The sequence below is a fragment of the Sphaerodactylus townsendi genome, linkage group LG04 (assembly GCF_021028975.2).
Source record: "Sphaerodactylus townsendi isolate TG3544 linkage group LG04, MPM_Stown_v2.3, whole genome shotgun sequence".
NCBI classification, from domain to species: Eukaryota; Metazoa; Chordata; class Lepidosauria; order Squamata; family Sphaerodactylidae; genus Sphaerodactylus; species Sphaerodactylus townsendi.
Genome location: NC_059428.1, coordinates 153,609,206 through 153,622,592, shown reverse-complemented (window position 1 = coordinate 153,622,592; position 13,387 = coordinate 153,609,206). Strand labels below are relative to the sequence as shown.

The following is a 13,387-nucleotide window of genomic DNA, read 5'->3' as shown; positions in this document are numbered from 1 at the left end:
ATGTTCTATTTTATGCAGCAGTGTGGAGACAAAGGTGCCATTGCACGGAAACCGTCTTGTGGAGATCCCATCCCAGGGCGTTCCAGGCATGATGTGCTCAGAGTCAGAGCCAATGATTACCTTGGATCTGTGACCCTGGTGCTCTCGGAATGGTTCAAAGAGAGTGCTGCAGCGCAGCTTGGCACACCTTAACCAAGATGCCCTGTGAATGCAAAGTCCCCTGGCAAAATGGCTTTGCCTCAGCCAACATCACAATTAAACCAGGCTTCGATTAACAACGTCTGTTTTGACACAAATCACGGGCTGCCCTTGAGTTCAAACCCACAAGCTATAACTTCCTCTCACATACACAGAGACCTAGACTACATAGCTGGGGATTCAGTCCAGGAACCAGAAAGTCACGTGTGGTATAGCCTCTATTATTTATTCTGCAATGTCTTGTCCTGTGCTTGGATTGTTCTTTCTGTTGGAAGGTACACTAGACACAGCATAAGTGGCCTATGGTATGTTACTGATAGCTGAAAACATACCGCAGAAGGGGGCCCCATGTGAAACTGCTACGCACTGCTTGACACTCCAGGATTCATGCACAAGCCCTGACAGGCAACTACGTTGAAGACAAAATGTATTCACCCACCCAGAGATTTAATGTAACCCTGGAGAGGGAGCTGAGCAAGTCACATTCAGTCACCAACTGAGCAGCAGTGGCGTGGTGGTTAAGAACAGGTGTGCTCTAATCTGGAGGAATCGGGTTTGAGTCCCCGCTCTGCCGCCTGAGCTGTGGAGGCTTATCTGGGGAATTCAGATTAGCCTGTGCACTCCAACCCACGCCAGTTGGGTGACCTTGGGCTAGTCACAGCTCTTCTGAGCTCTCTCAGCCTCACCTACCTCACAGGGTGTTTGTTGTGAGGAGGGAAGGGAAAGGAGATTGACAGCCCCTTTGAGTCTCCTTACAGGAGAGAAAGAGGGGATATAAATCCAACTCTTCTTCTGGTGGGTGGGTTAAGGACCAATAGGAAAAAGACAAGTACAATATGGGCATCCATCTTTTCTCTAGCCTGGGCTCAATGCAGCCTGGGGGGGGTGGGGGAAGCGGGGGCGGGGGCGGGGGAGGCATTTATCAGAAACTCATCTTGCCTTGCCATATGGCCCTGATCCCCCCAGTTGCTCTTTCAGGCCAGACTGCACATCTGGGCTCCAATCCTGGCATTCCAGAATCGCATGTAGCTTAGTCCTGGCTGGATTTTCCGCTTGTCTGGGTTAGCCAGATTGTTCTAGAAAGATGTGTAGCACCCCCTGCACCCACCCTGAACATGTACGAGAGCTGGACCTCACAAGAATCCCTGCTCTCTCATGGCCAGTGCCACAAACCATCACATTTCACCCTTCCTGAAGACAATTTCCTGCTGGAGTCACGGCTGCCTTTACTACATCAGCTCTTTGACGTAAACTCTCCCCCACTCACGGTCGACTCCTGGCAAAGTGGCTGCTAGTTTGCAACACAGTGGCCACAATGAGGTGACAGAAAAACAATGGCCCTTTGGGAAGGCAGCGAACTCCTCCAGTGAAGGGGAAGCTGGACACAGCGGAGGTGAGGGGTGTGTGAATGAACAGGCAGTCCCGCTAACTCAGCTGCTTGGGTGATTAAAAATGATTAGTTCTCCATTTCCTAACGACCTGGCTGGGAGGCAGGACTTGACCGGCTGCCCTATGCCAGACCCTCACAACACTCTGCTGCTGCTGCTGCTGCTGCTGCCTTCGGCTTTACGAGAAGCTTGTTAAAACTGTGAAGTTTCTCCTCTGTGCATCATCCACACTTCATCCGATCCCTTCAGGCAGGGTCTGGATTTTTCCTGGTAAGGCAGTGAGGCGCAGGGAAAGGCCTTCCGACACAGCCACCTCAAACAGCCTCTGAAAAGTCAAGCACTCGGCTGCTTTTTGAGCCCCTGTGTGACCCAGCTATGAATTGTTATGATGCAGCAAAAGAGTTTCCTACACTAAAAAATATGCAGTAATGCTAGTATAATGCAACTGTGCTACACCCCCCCACCCCCACCCCCCCCGGCCATGCTCACAAGATCTTAATGTCTGTCAATGCTTATAAACTGCAAACCCTGGCAGGGCTGGGGGGAGAAATGATATGTAACGCAAATGTAAGGCTTTGCATATTTAAAATTCCCAGGACATGGTTAGTCGGCACATGATACAGGAACTCTGTGGAACTGAACGAGAACTGGAGCCAGTAAGTGCCAAGATGGATCCCACCAGAGAGCATGGGAGCACTCCCTCGAGTTCCCTGATGGAAAACAGGTGGGACAGAAATAAATAATACAAAGCTTTTGCGGAGCTTGGAAAGACAGAGTCAGTTTTTGCCACCCCCAGCTCCCCCACCCATGGGCATCTCGGGTTTCATGATTTCATGTAAGGACTGTAGAAAAGACTCCCACCTGCAACTCTGCAGAAATATCACCAAATTAGAAGAAGAAGAAGAAAAAGGAGGAGGAGGAGTTTAGATTTATATCCCCCCTTTCTCTCCTGTTAGGAGACTCAAAAGGGGCTTACAAGCTCCTTTCCTCTCCCCACAACAGACACCTTGTGAGGTAGATGGGGCTGAGAGAGTTCCCAAGAACTATGACTAGCCCAAGGTCACCCAGCAGGAATGTAGGAGTGTGGAAACCCATCTGGTTCACCAGATACCCCTCTGCCACTCAAGTGGAGGAGTGGGGAATCAACCCCGGTTTGCCAGATTAGAATCCGCTAGCTCTTAACCACCACACCACGCTGGTTCTCGTGGTGTCAGTGGACTAAATCAGAAGAGCCAAGGGCCTGTCTGAATTGTAGGTTCTTTCGTACACTGCGCAGTCCAGAGATGGTCCTTCTCATCCCACAAACTGGTTCTTTCGAGGGAGATGCCGGAGACCGAACCCGAAGGCTTCTGCAGGCAAAGCAGATGATCTACTGCTGAGTCACAGCTTGACCCCAAAGGACCACTGAAGCTGACAGCCCCTTCCTGAAGGCCGAATCAGGAGTGGACAGCAGAAGCCAGACCTTAGCCCCTAAATCTCCCAACTCTGTCAGAGTGCAGAGGCGCCCGCTTTATTTACGTCAAACGAATCAAAGTTGGTTTTAAAATAATCTAAACATTTGGTGGGAAAAAACATCACTGAACCCTTCGGCTGGAAAATAAAATCAAACAATCCGGGCGCTGGCTGGAGGCGCGCAAACAGCCTGCCGCCAAGGAACGAGGGCAGAGCTGAGGTCACCTTTATGCATTTATGGTTACCCACCCGCTCTGGCATGGGCATCAAGGTTGGAAATGAAGGAAACTGTCGAATGTGCCTGAGTTCTAAGGCTTTGAAAGGGAGTGAATCAGAGTCTCCAAGCTCTCTCTCCAGACCGGGAATCGGTGACAGTGGGGGAAGCCGACGCTCAGGACGTCTTTTGCTAAGGTGAACATCAATACCTTTCTCTAACACTCTGATCTCCTAGTGTACAATAAATTAAGTCTTTTCAGTCTATTTAAAAAACAGCCCTCCTCCGTCCTTGAAGGGCTCTCTGGGTACATCAGCTTCCAGGCCTGGACAACATCCAAAAGTTCAGAGGTTCGGGAGAAGCGTGAGGATGATGAGAGAAACATGCTTCCAGACAACAGTGTACTGTAGACACTGGTGAGCATGAATTCCTGATCAACTCAGTGCTGATGGGGGCTCCTTTGAGGCAGCTCCGCTTAGCAGTTCTCTTTGCTATCGAGTCAGGGATTAAGCGTTACACCGGGAGGCGCACGGCCAACTCAAAACATTGTGACACCTGAGACACAAAAGAGCCATCTCATTCATCCAACTCAAGTCCTGCTCCGCATTCTTCTGGAGCAAAGTAGACAGTTGAACTATTGGTTCGATTATGTAAGGACATATCAGGCACTTTGTTGCTATACTTATCATTTATGTAAGTTTAAGGGCACAAAAAACGGCAGAAGTACCGTAGATAATTCCCTGCGAGGTAGGGTCAGGAGCAGAGGCATATCCAAGTTATCTGCTGGTGGGCAGAGGGAATGGGAATTTGGAGGAATTGCAAGTGTCTAAGGGTCAGAGATAGAAAGTCCATGGCAGCTAGGGCTGGAAGGTGACCGCGTGCCACACCTGCAGACACACACGGGAATCAAGTGCAGCCTCCCTCCCTCTTTCCCAAGCCTTCAATAAACAGCTAAGCGCAGCTACGGCCGGAAGCATCAGGAGAGGCCCCTTACCTTTGCAGGCCTTGCGGTCAGTGATGGACTTGCTCATGTCCCGATAGAATCCCTCCTTGCAGTAGTGGCAGTGCCGGCCGGCAGTGTTGTGGCGACAGTTAAGGCACACGCCTCCGCTCTTCCGCCCGGAGAGTTTGTAGAGCTCCATGTTGAAGCGGCAGCGGCGGGCGTGAAGGTTACAGTTGCAAGCTGGAAAGAAGAGAAGGAAACAGATGGATGGAAGGAGGCCTCTGGTTTTCAGAAAACAACTGCCTCTGAATACGGAGATTTCGTTCAGCAGTTCTGGTCTGTGCTGAACTTAACCTCTGGGAATTTTATCCAGTTTTAAGGCAAAGCTGGTGACCACCCACCCCCACCCCCACCGCCATCTTGTGGCAGCAAATTCCAAAGGTTTATCATACACCAGGTGAAGAAATGCTTTCCTCCTCACCCTGCTCCTAAATCTCCTGCCCATCAATTTCATCAGGTGACCCCCTGAGATCCAAAATAGTGGGAGAAATCATTTGGTTGACGGTTAGGACTAGAAAATGGGAGATTGTCTATGCCAAACTGGGGGTATTGGTGGACATGTCAGTGCTGTGTGTTTACTACACTTATTTTTACAGAAGCCTCCCTTTAATCTGCAATATGGGATTATAATCAGAACATGCCCAATTTTGGGAGCTCAGGAAAGGTCCCAAGGGGAAAAGAAGGACGATGGCACACAATTCCCCAGCCATATAGATTCCTGATCCTTTTCAGCCAACTCAAAGTCACAGCCCAGGGCCCACGTGAAGACCACTCACTTTAAGTCTGGGATCAGGATTTCCCTTCTGCTGTTCCCTGCCACAGCTATTAAGGAATACGAACATATCCAGCTACAGCCATGTTATGGGGCCAGAGGGTGGGAGGAGCAGAGACAGAAGTACTGGAGACAAGCTGCTAAAGTAATTTTGTCGTCCCGCCCCCTCCACACCCCCAGTCCTCCTTTCCCCCTTATTAGCCGCAGAAATCAAGGGTGTTTTTTAAGAAGGACATCCGTGTGTGCAGGATAAACAAAAAGCGAACCAGCACTGCCAGCTCCTGTTTAACCCCCTCGCAAAAAAAGAGATAATCGGAACAAGGTTTCCTCCTGATACACGCAGCTGTCCTTCTTTGCCCTCTGCCGCCACCCCCCCCCCCCCCCCGTTCCTTGGTCCTCTGGTCAAATCAAGGCTTTGGTGAGAGTTTTTCCAGGCATGCTGTGAAATTCATTAATGTGTCAGCTCAAGATTTAACTGCTGGGCCTGCTTATCATTTGCATGGAAGTTCCTCTCTCCTCACTCACCTCCCACCCACCCCCACCCCCATGCGGCTTGCAGCTTCCCGGTTCTATTCTCTGCAACAGAAGAAAGCAGGGAGGGTGAGGGAGAAACCACAGGTGAGCCAACATTTACTCCAGCTCAAACACACTAAGCAAGGGTCTTCACAGCCCTCCATGCCACCCTTGGCACAAGACACTGGGTAATGAGAAGGATTGTGTTCTTACAACGCTCTCGGACAGTCACTCACAATGCAACCCCCAGATGTCACGGAACATGCCCTATGGAGGATCGCTGCCTGGGTCTGCTCCCCGCTTCAAACCATTAAGGCGGTAGCTAGAGATCTCCCGGGATTGCAACTGATCTCCAGGCGGCAGAAATCAATTCACCCAGAGAAAATGGTTGCTTGGGAAGGTGGACTCTATGGCATTATACCCCATTGAAGTCCCTCCCCTCCACAAACCTCGCCCTCCACAGGTTTTGCCCCCCAAATCTGCAGGTATTTCCTGACCCAGAGCTGGCCACCCTAATTATACAAAAAGACGTCTCATATAGTACAGCGAAGGTCTCTTAGAGTCAGCGTGGTGTAGTGGTTAAGAGCAGGTGCACTCTGAGAAACCGGGTTTGATTCCCTGCTCTGCGCTGTGGAGGCTTATCTTGGTGAACTAGATTAGTTTGTGCACTCCAACACACGCCAGCGAGTCACAGTTCTTCAGAGCTCTCTCAGCCCCACCCACCTCGCAGGGTGTTTGTTGTGGGGGGGGGGGAAGGGAAAGGAGACTGTAAGCCCCTTTGAGTCTCCTGACAGGAAAGAAAGGGGAGTGGATATAAATCCAAACTCTTCCAAACTCCTCTTCTTATATTATGAAGATTCGGCTGCATTCAATTCATCTGCCACAAAAGGGCCTACTGTGGCAAGAAGAGCTTGTTTTGCAAATGCAAAGTACGTTTTCGTCAGATCTCCAGTGTGATCAAAAGTTCAAAATACCCTTCAGCAGTTGTGGCGCATGAAGCACACGCGCATGACATAGCGTTGCAGGGTTTGTGCACACCGGCAGACAAGTAGGTGCATGAGAGATGCTCGGCATCGAGTTCTCCCCCTTCTTCTTAAAGATGATGGGAAAGAACTGAAGAATTTCAGCTCTAGCAATTCACGCTAAAAAAACCCATGTCTTCAAAAGAGAGGGCTGAGTACTAGCAAACAAGGATGAATCTTAGCATTAAAGGCAGCTGGAAGACATTCATTCTACCTGTCACGTGTTTTTTTTTTACTCTGCCTTTCCTGGAGGGAACTTGGGCAGTCTAACTAGTTTCCTCCTCCTCCTTCGAACGACACAACTCCCTATAATGACACAACCACCTCGTGGGCTGTGTTGAGAAACAGCAACCGGTCCAAGTTCCAGTCAGTTTCATGACTGAGTGGGGATTTGAACCCAAGTCTCCCGACTCCTCCTCCAACACGCTAGCCACTACCCACCAGTGGTCCAGAATCCAGATCCTCACTCAATGGGTTAATATGCTGCAAGCCCAAACAATAAGGGAATCAAAATGCGAAGGGACACCAGGGTAATGTTCCTTAGCTGTGGATAGGGAGAAATGGGCTTGAACTCAGTTTATCCATCACTTCTCCCACCTCATGTGGAGAGTCTTGGTCAAAAACAAGTCCCACTTCTCCATGACGTATGGATGCAGGCAAGCAGGTAAAGCCAGTTGCTTGAAATCCTGGCCCTGGTAGGTTTGGGGTTTCTAAACCCTGGAAATTTGGAAACTGACCAGGTTTGGATCGCAGGAGAAGGGATCAAACACAGAAGGGCTTCATATGGTTCAGCAGCAATGATTCGTTTAGCTCATCCAAGTAGGCTTTGTTCCAGATTTTTACAAGTTATGATCAGTTGTACTTCTCATCCTTTCCTTCGGCTTATATGGCTACAGCACCAGTTCTAGTCAAGAAGGTGGGAATGAGTCACTCATCTTGGGGCAGGCCACCCACCTGCAAACCCAATGCAGTCCACCAGCTGGACATACCCTGTTTCCCTGAATATAAGACATCCCCTAAAAATAAGACAAGGTAGAGGTTTTGCTGAAGTGCAAAATATAAGGCATCCCCCGAAAGTAAGACGTAGCAAAGTTTTTGTTTGGAAGCATGCCCGACGAACAGAACACAGAAAAATAAGACATCCCCTGAAAATAAGACATAGCGCATCTTTGGGAGCAAAAATTAATATAAGACACTGTCTTATTTTTGGGAAAACAAGGTAGCAGCCCTCCCAAGGCCCCCATCCTTAGGATCAAGTTGGGTGGCCGTTACAAACTTAGTGTCATTGCCTCATCTGTGCAATGCCGCCACTCTAAAGTTGCTAACTTTTCCGTGACAGCCTAAAAAGCCTTGGTTTAATTTCCCCCAGCACTGGCCAGGGGGAGGCGGGGGGACGGGACAGTCCATTGTTCTGGACTGGGTTGGGTCAGTCACCGATAAATATCCTTTCAAGTGACGTAAACAAAAATTTAATTAAGTTTTAATTTAAGGCTCCTTCAGTGCCTGGATTGAACTTTCTGCTGCTGCCCGTCATGTTTGCGTTAGAGTTGCCATTTTGTGCTCTTCGGAGGCATGTCGTTGTTTTGGCACCGCATTTCTGTTGTGTTCTTCGGATACCGCCTCAAAGTTGCTTTGGGGAGAACAGAGTACAAATATACCTATTGAATAAACTCGGTTTCTGAGGCGACGGCTTCGTGTCGAGCACCCGGCAGACTGAACCCCACACGCGGGGAAGTGCCTTTGGAGGGGTGCAACTCACTGGTTACAAAGGAGAGGTGAAGTCGATGCGTCAGAGCAGCCAATGCACAGAGAGGGAGGACTGTGCCCAGCCCAGCCTGACCTATGGGTGCCAGCCCCAAAGCGGGCCCTGGGGGTCCCTCAGAACAACAGCTCCTCTCCAGACTACAGAGAATAGTTCCCCTTGGATGCTATGGAGGGTGGACTCATAGCATTGTGTCCCACTGAGGTCCCTTTCCTCCCCAGGCTCCGTCCCTTAAATCCGTCCCCAATTCTACCCTCCTGTCCTCTGCTGGTGGCCAGGCAGACCTGGCACCCCTACCCTGACCTCTGCGTGTTGACTTGAGTCTTCTGGACGGAATCTTTGAACCTCTGTGTCTCTGCTGCACAATCTTGCAGCTATTGCAGCTAATGCATTCAGGGGCCGCGCATGTACAGCTTGTATAAGAGCAGGCTCTGGAGTCAAGGTACCATCTACCCATGGAGATAGTGTGTGTGTGTGTTTGTGTGTGTGTTTGCCTCAGTGCCAGCTCTGGAATCACCTCTGCCATGCCCACCACAATGCCTGGGATTCATGCGCTCTGCCTGCTTTGTAGAGGAAACTTCCTGCATTAAATATGTTTGAAGGGAAGGGGCAGCTGGGAAGAAAGTGTAGGTAAATGATTGTCCAGATTCGTCTGGCTGCCTTCAGCTTCATCTGTGAGTTTAGCTCAGGGCCAAAAGGCTTAGGAAGGGAGTCTGAATGGACTTCCAATCTGCCATCCTCTCTAGATCATCTAAAAAAAAAATCCTCAACGTTAGGTGAATCGAATTTCCTGTTATGCCTCTCTTCCCTTGCCTCACACTTCATTTTGGCCGTAAACATGAATATTTTTTTCAACATTATTTTCTGCACCCATAAATCTGCACTAAGCTTTCTATGTGCATACACCTACGTTGTAGGCATAACCCCTCCCCTCTCCCATATCCACAGTGTGCAAAAACCACACAATATGCACACACAATGCCAACAAAGCCCAGAGGAGGTCCGTTGAGAAGAATATAAATCAACGTTAAAAGAAATCAAAGAGGAAAGATCTGCTCATCCATGGCTGAAAACTACTTGCACCCTTTCCCAGACAGACCCACAATTGGACTCCGTGGGAACAGGAGGGTGTTTCAGATGGCCTTTCTTGGAGGCTGTATTTCAACTGCATTTACCCCCTTCTCTTGGATCACTGGTTACAGGGAGCCTGGAGTTCAAGCTGCAGTCTCCATTGATAATTAGCTTCTGCTATATCCGGAGTGTGCCTTGAATCACATACCGTGCATTTACAATAGATGTGTGTTACTTGGTTGCCCCTTACTATACATTTATGCCCTGCCAATATTGTTCTTTAGCTTATATTGTTCTCTATTCCTTCATTTTATATTGTCTAGGTTGAGAGTGTATGACTGGTCCGAGGTTGCCTGGTATGCTTCCATGGCAGGGTGAGGATTCAAACGTGGATCTCCCAGATCCTCGTCCAAAGCTTTATAACCACAATAGACCGAAGGAAAGAAAATCTTTCTCTTCAGGTGAAACACCCACGGTGAGGACATCTGGAAACTGGTTCTATAGTGTAGTAGTAGTAGTAGTAGTAGTAGTGGTGGTGGTGGTGGTGGTGGTGGAGGAGGAGGAGGAGGAGGAGGAGGAGGAGGAGGAGGATGATTTTGGATTTATATCACATCTTTCTCTCTTGTAAGGAGACTCAAGGTGGTTTACAAGCTCCTTTCCCTTCCTCTCCCCACAACAGACACATTGTGAGGCAGGTGGGGTTGAGAGAGCTCCAAAAAACTCTGACTAGCCCAGGGGTAGGGAACCTGCGGCTCTCCAGATGTTCAGGAACTACAATTCCCATCAGCCCCTACCAGCATGGCCAATTGGCCATGCTGACAGAGGCTGATGGGAATTGTAGTTCCTGAACATCTGGAGAGCCGCAGGTTCCCTACCCCTGGACTAGCCCAAGATTACCCAGCAGGAATGTAGGAGTGTGGAAACACATCTGGTTCACCAGATAAGCCTCTGCCACTCAAGTGGAGGAGTGGGGAATCAAACCTGGTTCTCCAGATTAGAATCCACCTGCTCTTAACCACTACGCCACACTGGCTCTCAGGTCCCTATTAGGAATCAAGGACTGTACACAGGGCAGGGTAAATGATCTTTCCAAAAAGAGGTCAAGTAATTTACAATGTGGCAGTATTCATAGAAATAGTGCAAACAAGTAGAAAATGAAGTGGAGGCAGCTGCCCCCACCCCCATGCCAATACTCCAAGCTCCACCCATCTGATCTGCTCACTCTGCTCAGCAAAGATTCCCCCCCCCCCCGGCTCAGAGTTAGTTTTTCACGGTCACTGTCACTATGCTTAAAATCAAGCTGCAAAAGGCAAAAGCCACGCAATTATTACTATAAACATTGCAAGATGCTCATCTGGCTGTCCATTCCTCTGTTTTTACCCTGTTGCACATCAGCACCACCACTTTGGATGGCTGAAATACAGTACTGCAGCTACCAGCTCGGAAGGAGTCAGGTGGCAAAATGGACCAATAGGGCTGTATCTGCTCCTGTTGCTTTTGGATGAAGCTCGGCTCTCCAGTTTAAGTAACGTATCCCAGCTTACCGTGCTATGAAAACACCAGGAAACAGACAAAGCATTTTTGCATTTAGACAGCATGATTATTGTGGTTGGAGTGTCGGAACAGGAAAACAGACCAAATCCCTGCTTGTCATGAAATGTATGGGGTGGTCTTGGATCAGTAATTCTCTCTCACGTTAAACTCTTTTACAGGAGTGGGGGGGGGGTCATATACCACCCCCCACCCCCACTCCGGTGAGCTCCCTGGAGGAAGGGCAGGATAAAAATGAACTAAATAAATAAATTGGGAACCGTTAACTTACAAAATGATTCAGAAATCCCAGGGACATAACTTAAGGTTGTGCAAGCAGCCCACAAAAACGCCTATTTGTTTTCCAAGTTGTCTCTTTCGGACTCCTGTGTCCAATGGACGAAAACAGCAAAATGGCTGCAGCAGAAAGCGGCCTGTCTCCTTCCAGCCGTGCAAAACAGCTGCTACACAACCCCCTGCTGGAGAAACACAGGAGTGCAGCAGTGCCAGGTGATGATTCCAGACTACCTGCCCTGTTTACTGCCTCGTCTGCCTGCCTGGCCTGTACCTGTTTGCTCCAGAACTCTGACAATGACCGACCAGTGTGTCTGCTGCGCACCTGAAGGGAAACTAGGCAGCAAAAACAGCCTTAAGCACAGGGCGGCGAAATGGCAGGGTTGTCTGGCCTGGCTCGGATCCCTTCCTCGACATGACTGATCTTGAGCTCTCTCGTCGCTAAGCATGTTGTTTGCAGAGTCTTCCCTTTCCCTCCCAGGTCGGGGGCGGAGGGGGAACGGGGAAGAGCAGCTAGAAACCTGTACTGTAACCACCAGCCTATTTTTGTTCCAGCTCAATCTCTCTCCGTCTCATGTTAATCACTAATTAAAGGCCTGAATGGTCCCTGCTGTTTGAGGGTATTAATAAGAATTTAATTGCATAGTTTCGGGCTAATTATAGAGGAGTTTGCTTCCTTCCTCGCCCGAACGCAGCCAATTTTTTTAAAAAATCACATGGCCAATTAAACAATCACAAGTTCAATTAATTTGTAATAATAGACCAATTACAGAACGCCGTGGCTCTCTGTTTCTTTTCCAAAGGCCACTTAAGTCCCTGGTGAAGCTGTAGCCTGCCTCTCCTCGGCAAGCCCGCCTGAGCGTAGAGTGCCGGAGTCTGGCAACTGCCTGGGAACAATTAGTTAATGGAAGAGCCTTCATGCAATTCTGGAGCAGACATCAGTGCCAAACCCACAGGAGATTCAAGCTACGCCCCGTGCCTCCGCTGGAGTAGCGCCCAGCTGTGATGCCCGGAGGGCAAGGTTGCGACTTCCGCTGTGCAGGAGGGAGGAATCCAGATCTTGAAAATCCTGCCACTCCCTCAACCACCAACCATATGAAGGAAGCTGCTCAGGAACCATAGGGAGGACAGTGCCAGGTTTGGCTCGGGGCTGCTGCCCCCGGCACACAAATAGTTGCAATATGTTCAGGGGCACCATCAATATGACCTTGGGGCTTAGAGATCTCCCAGTATAATAGCTGATCTCCAGACACCAGCGATCAGTTTCCTGGGAGAAGATGGCCACTTTGGAAAGTGGGACTCTGTTGCGTTATACCCTGCCAAGGCCCTTCCCAAAATCTGTCCTTTATGTGCAAGCGTTTGCATCAAAGATGATGGCATCTATTCCAACTTTTAGAAATGCCAGGAAAGGAAGGAGATGAACCCAGAAGAATCACAACTTACATTCATGAAAGTGCAGAGAAGGGCAACGAGGATGATTGAGGGATTGGAGCACCTTCCTTATGAGGAGAGACTGCAGCGTTTGGGACTCTTTAGTTTGGAGAGGAGACGTCTGAAGGGGGATGTGATTGAAGTCTATAAAATTATGCATGGGATAGAAAATGTTGACAGAGAGAAATTTTTCTCTCTTTCTCACAATACTAGAACCAGGGGGCATCCATTGAAAATGCTGGGAGGAAGGATTAGGACTAATAAAAGGAAACATTATTTCACGCAACGTGTGATTGGTGTTTGGAATATGCTGCCACAGGAAGTGGTGATAGCCACTAACCTGGATAGCTTTAAAAAGGGTTTGGACAGATTGATGGAGGAGAAGTCAATCTATGGTTACCAATCTTGAGCCTCCTTGATCTGAGATTGCCAATGTCTTAGCAGACCAGGTGCTCAGGAGCAGCAGCAGCAGAAGGCCATTGCTTTCACATCCTGCAGGTGAGCTCCCAAAGGCACCTGGTGGGCCACTGCGAGTAGCAGAGTGCTGGACTAGATGGACTCTGGTCTGATCCAGCAGGCTCTTTCTTATGTTCTTAAGGCCATTGCTTTCACATCCTGCAGGTGAGCTCCCAAAGGCACCTGGTGGGCCACTGCGACTAGCAGAGTGCTGGACTAGAAGGACTCTGGTCTGATCCAGCAGGCTTGTTCTTATGTTCTTATGATTTTTAACAAGGCAC

General features: G+C 49.3%; 1 protein-coding gene across 1 annotated transcript in view; it reads right to left on the bottom strand.

Annotated features, from left to right (window-relative positions):
* Window positions 1–13,387, bottom strand: part of NTN3 (netrin 3) — an 87,081-nt gene that overhangs the window by 42,248 nt on the left and 31,446 nt on the right. Inside the window, exon 3 of the mRNA XM_048495041.1 lies at window positions 4,247–4,435. Coding sequence (XP_048350998.1) covers window positions 4,247–4,435 — 189 coding nt within the window. The remainder of the gene's footprint in view (window positions 1–4,246; window positions 4,436–13,387) is intronic.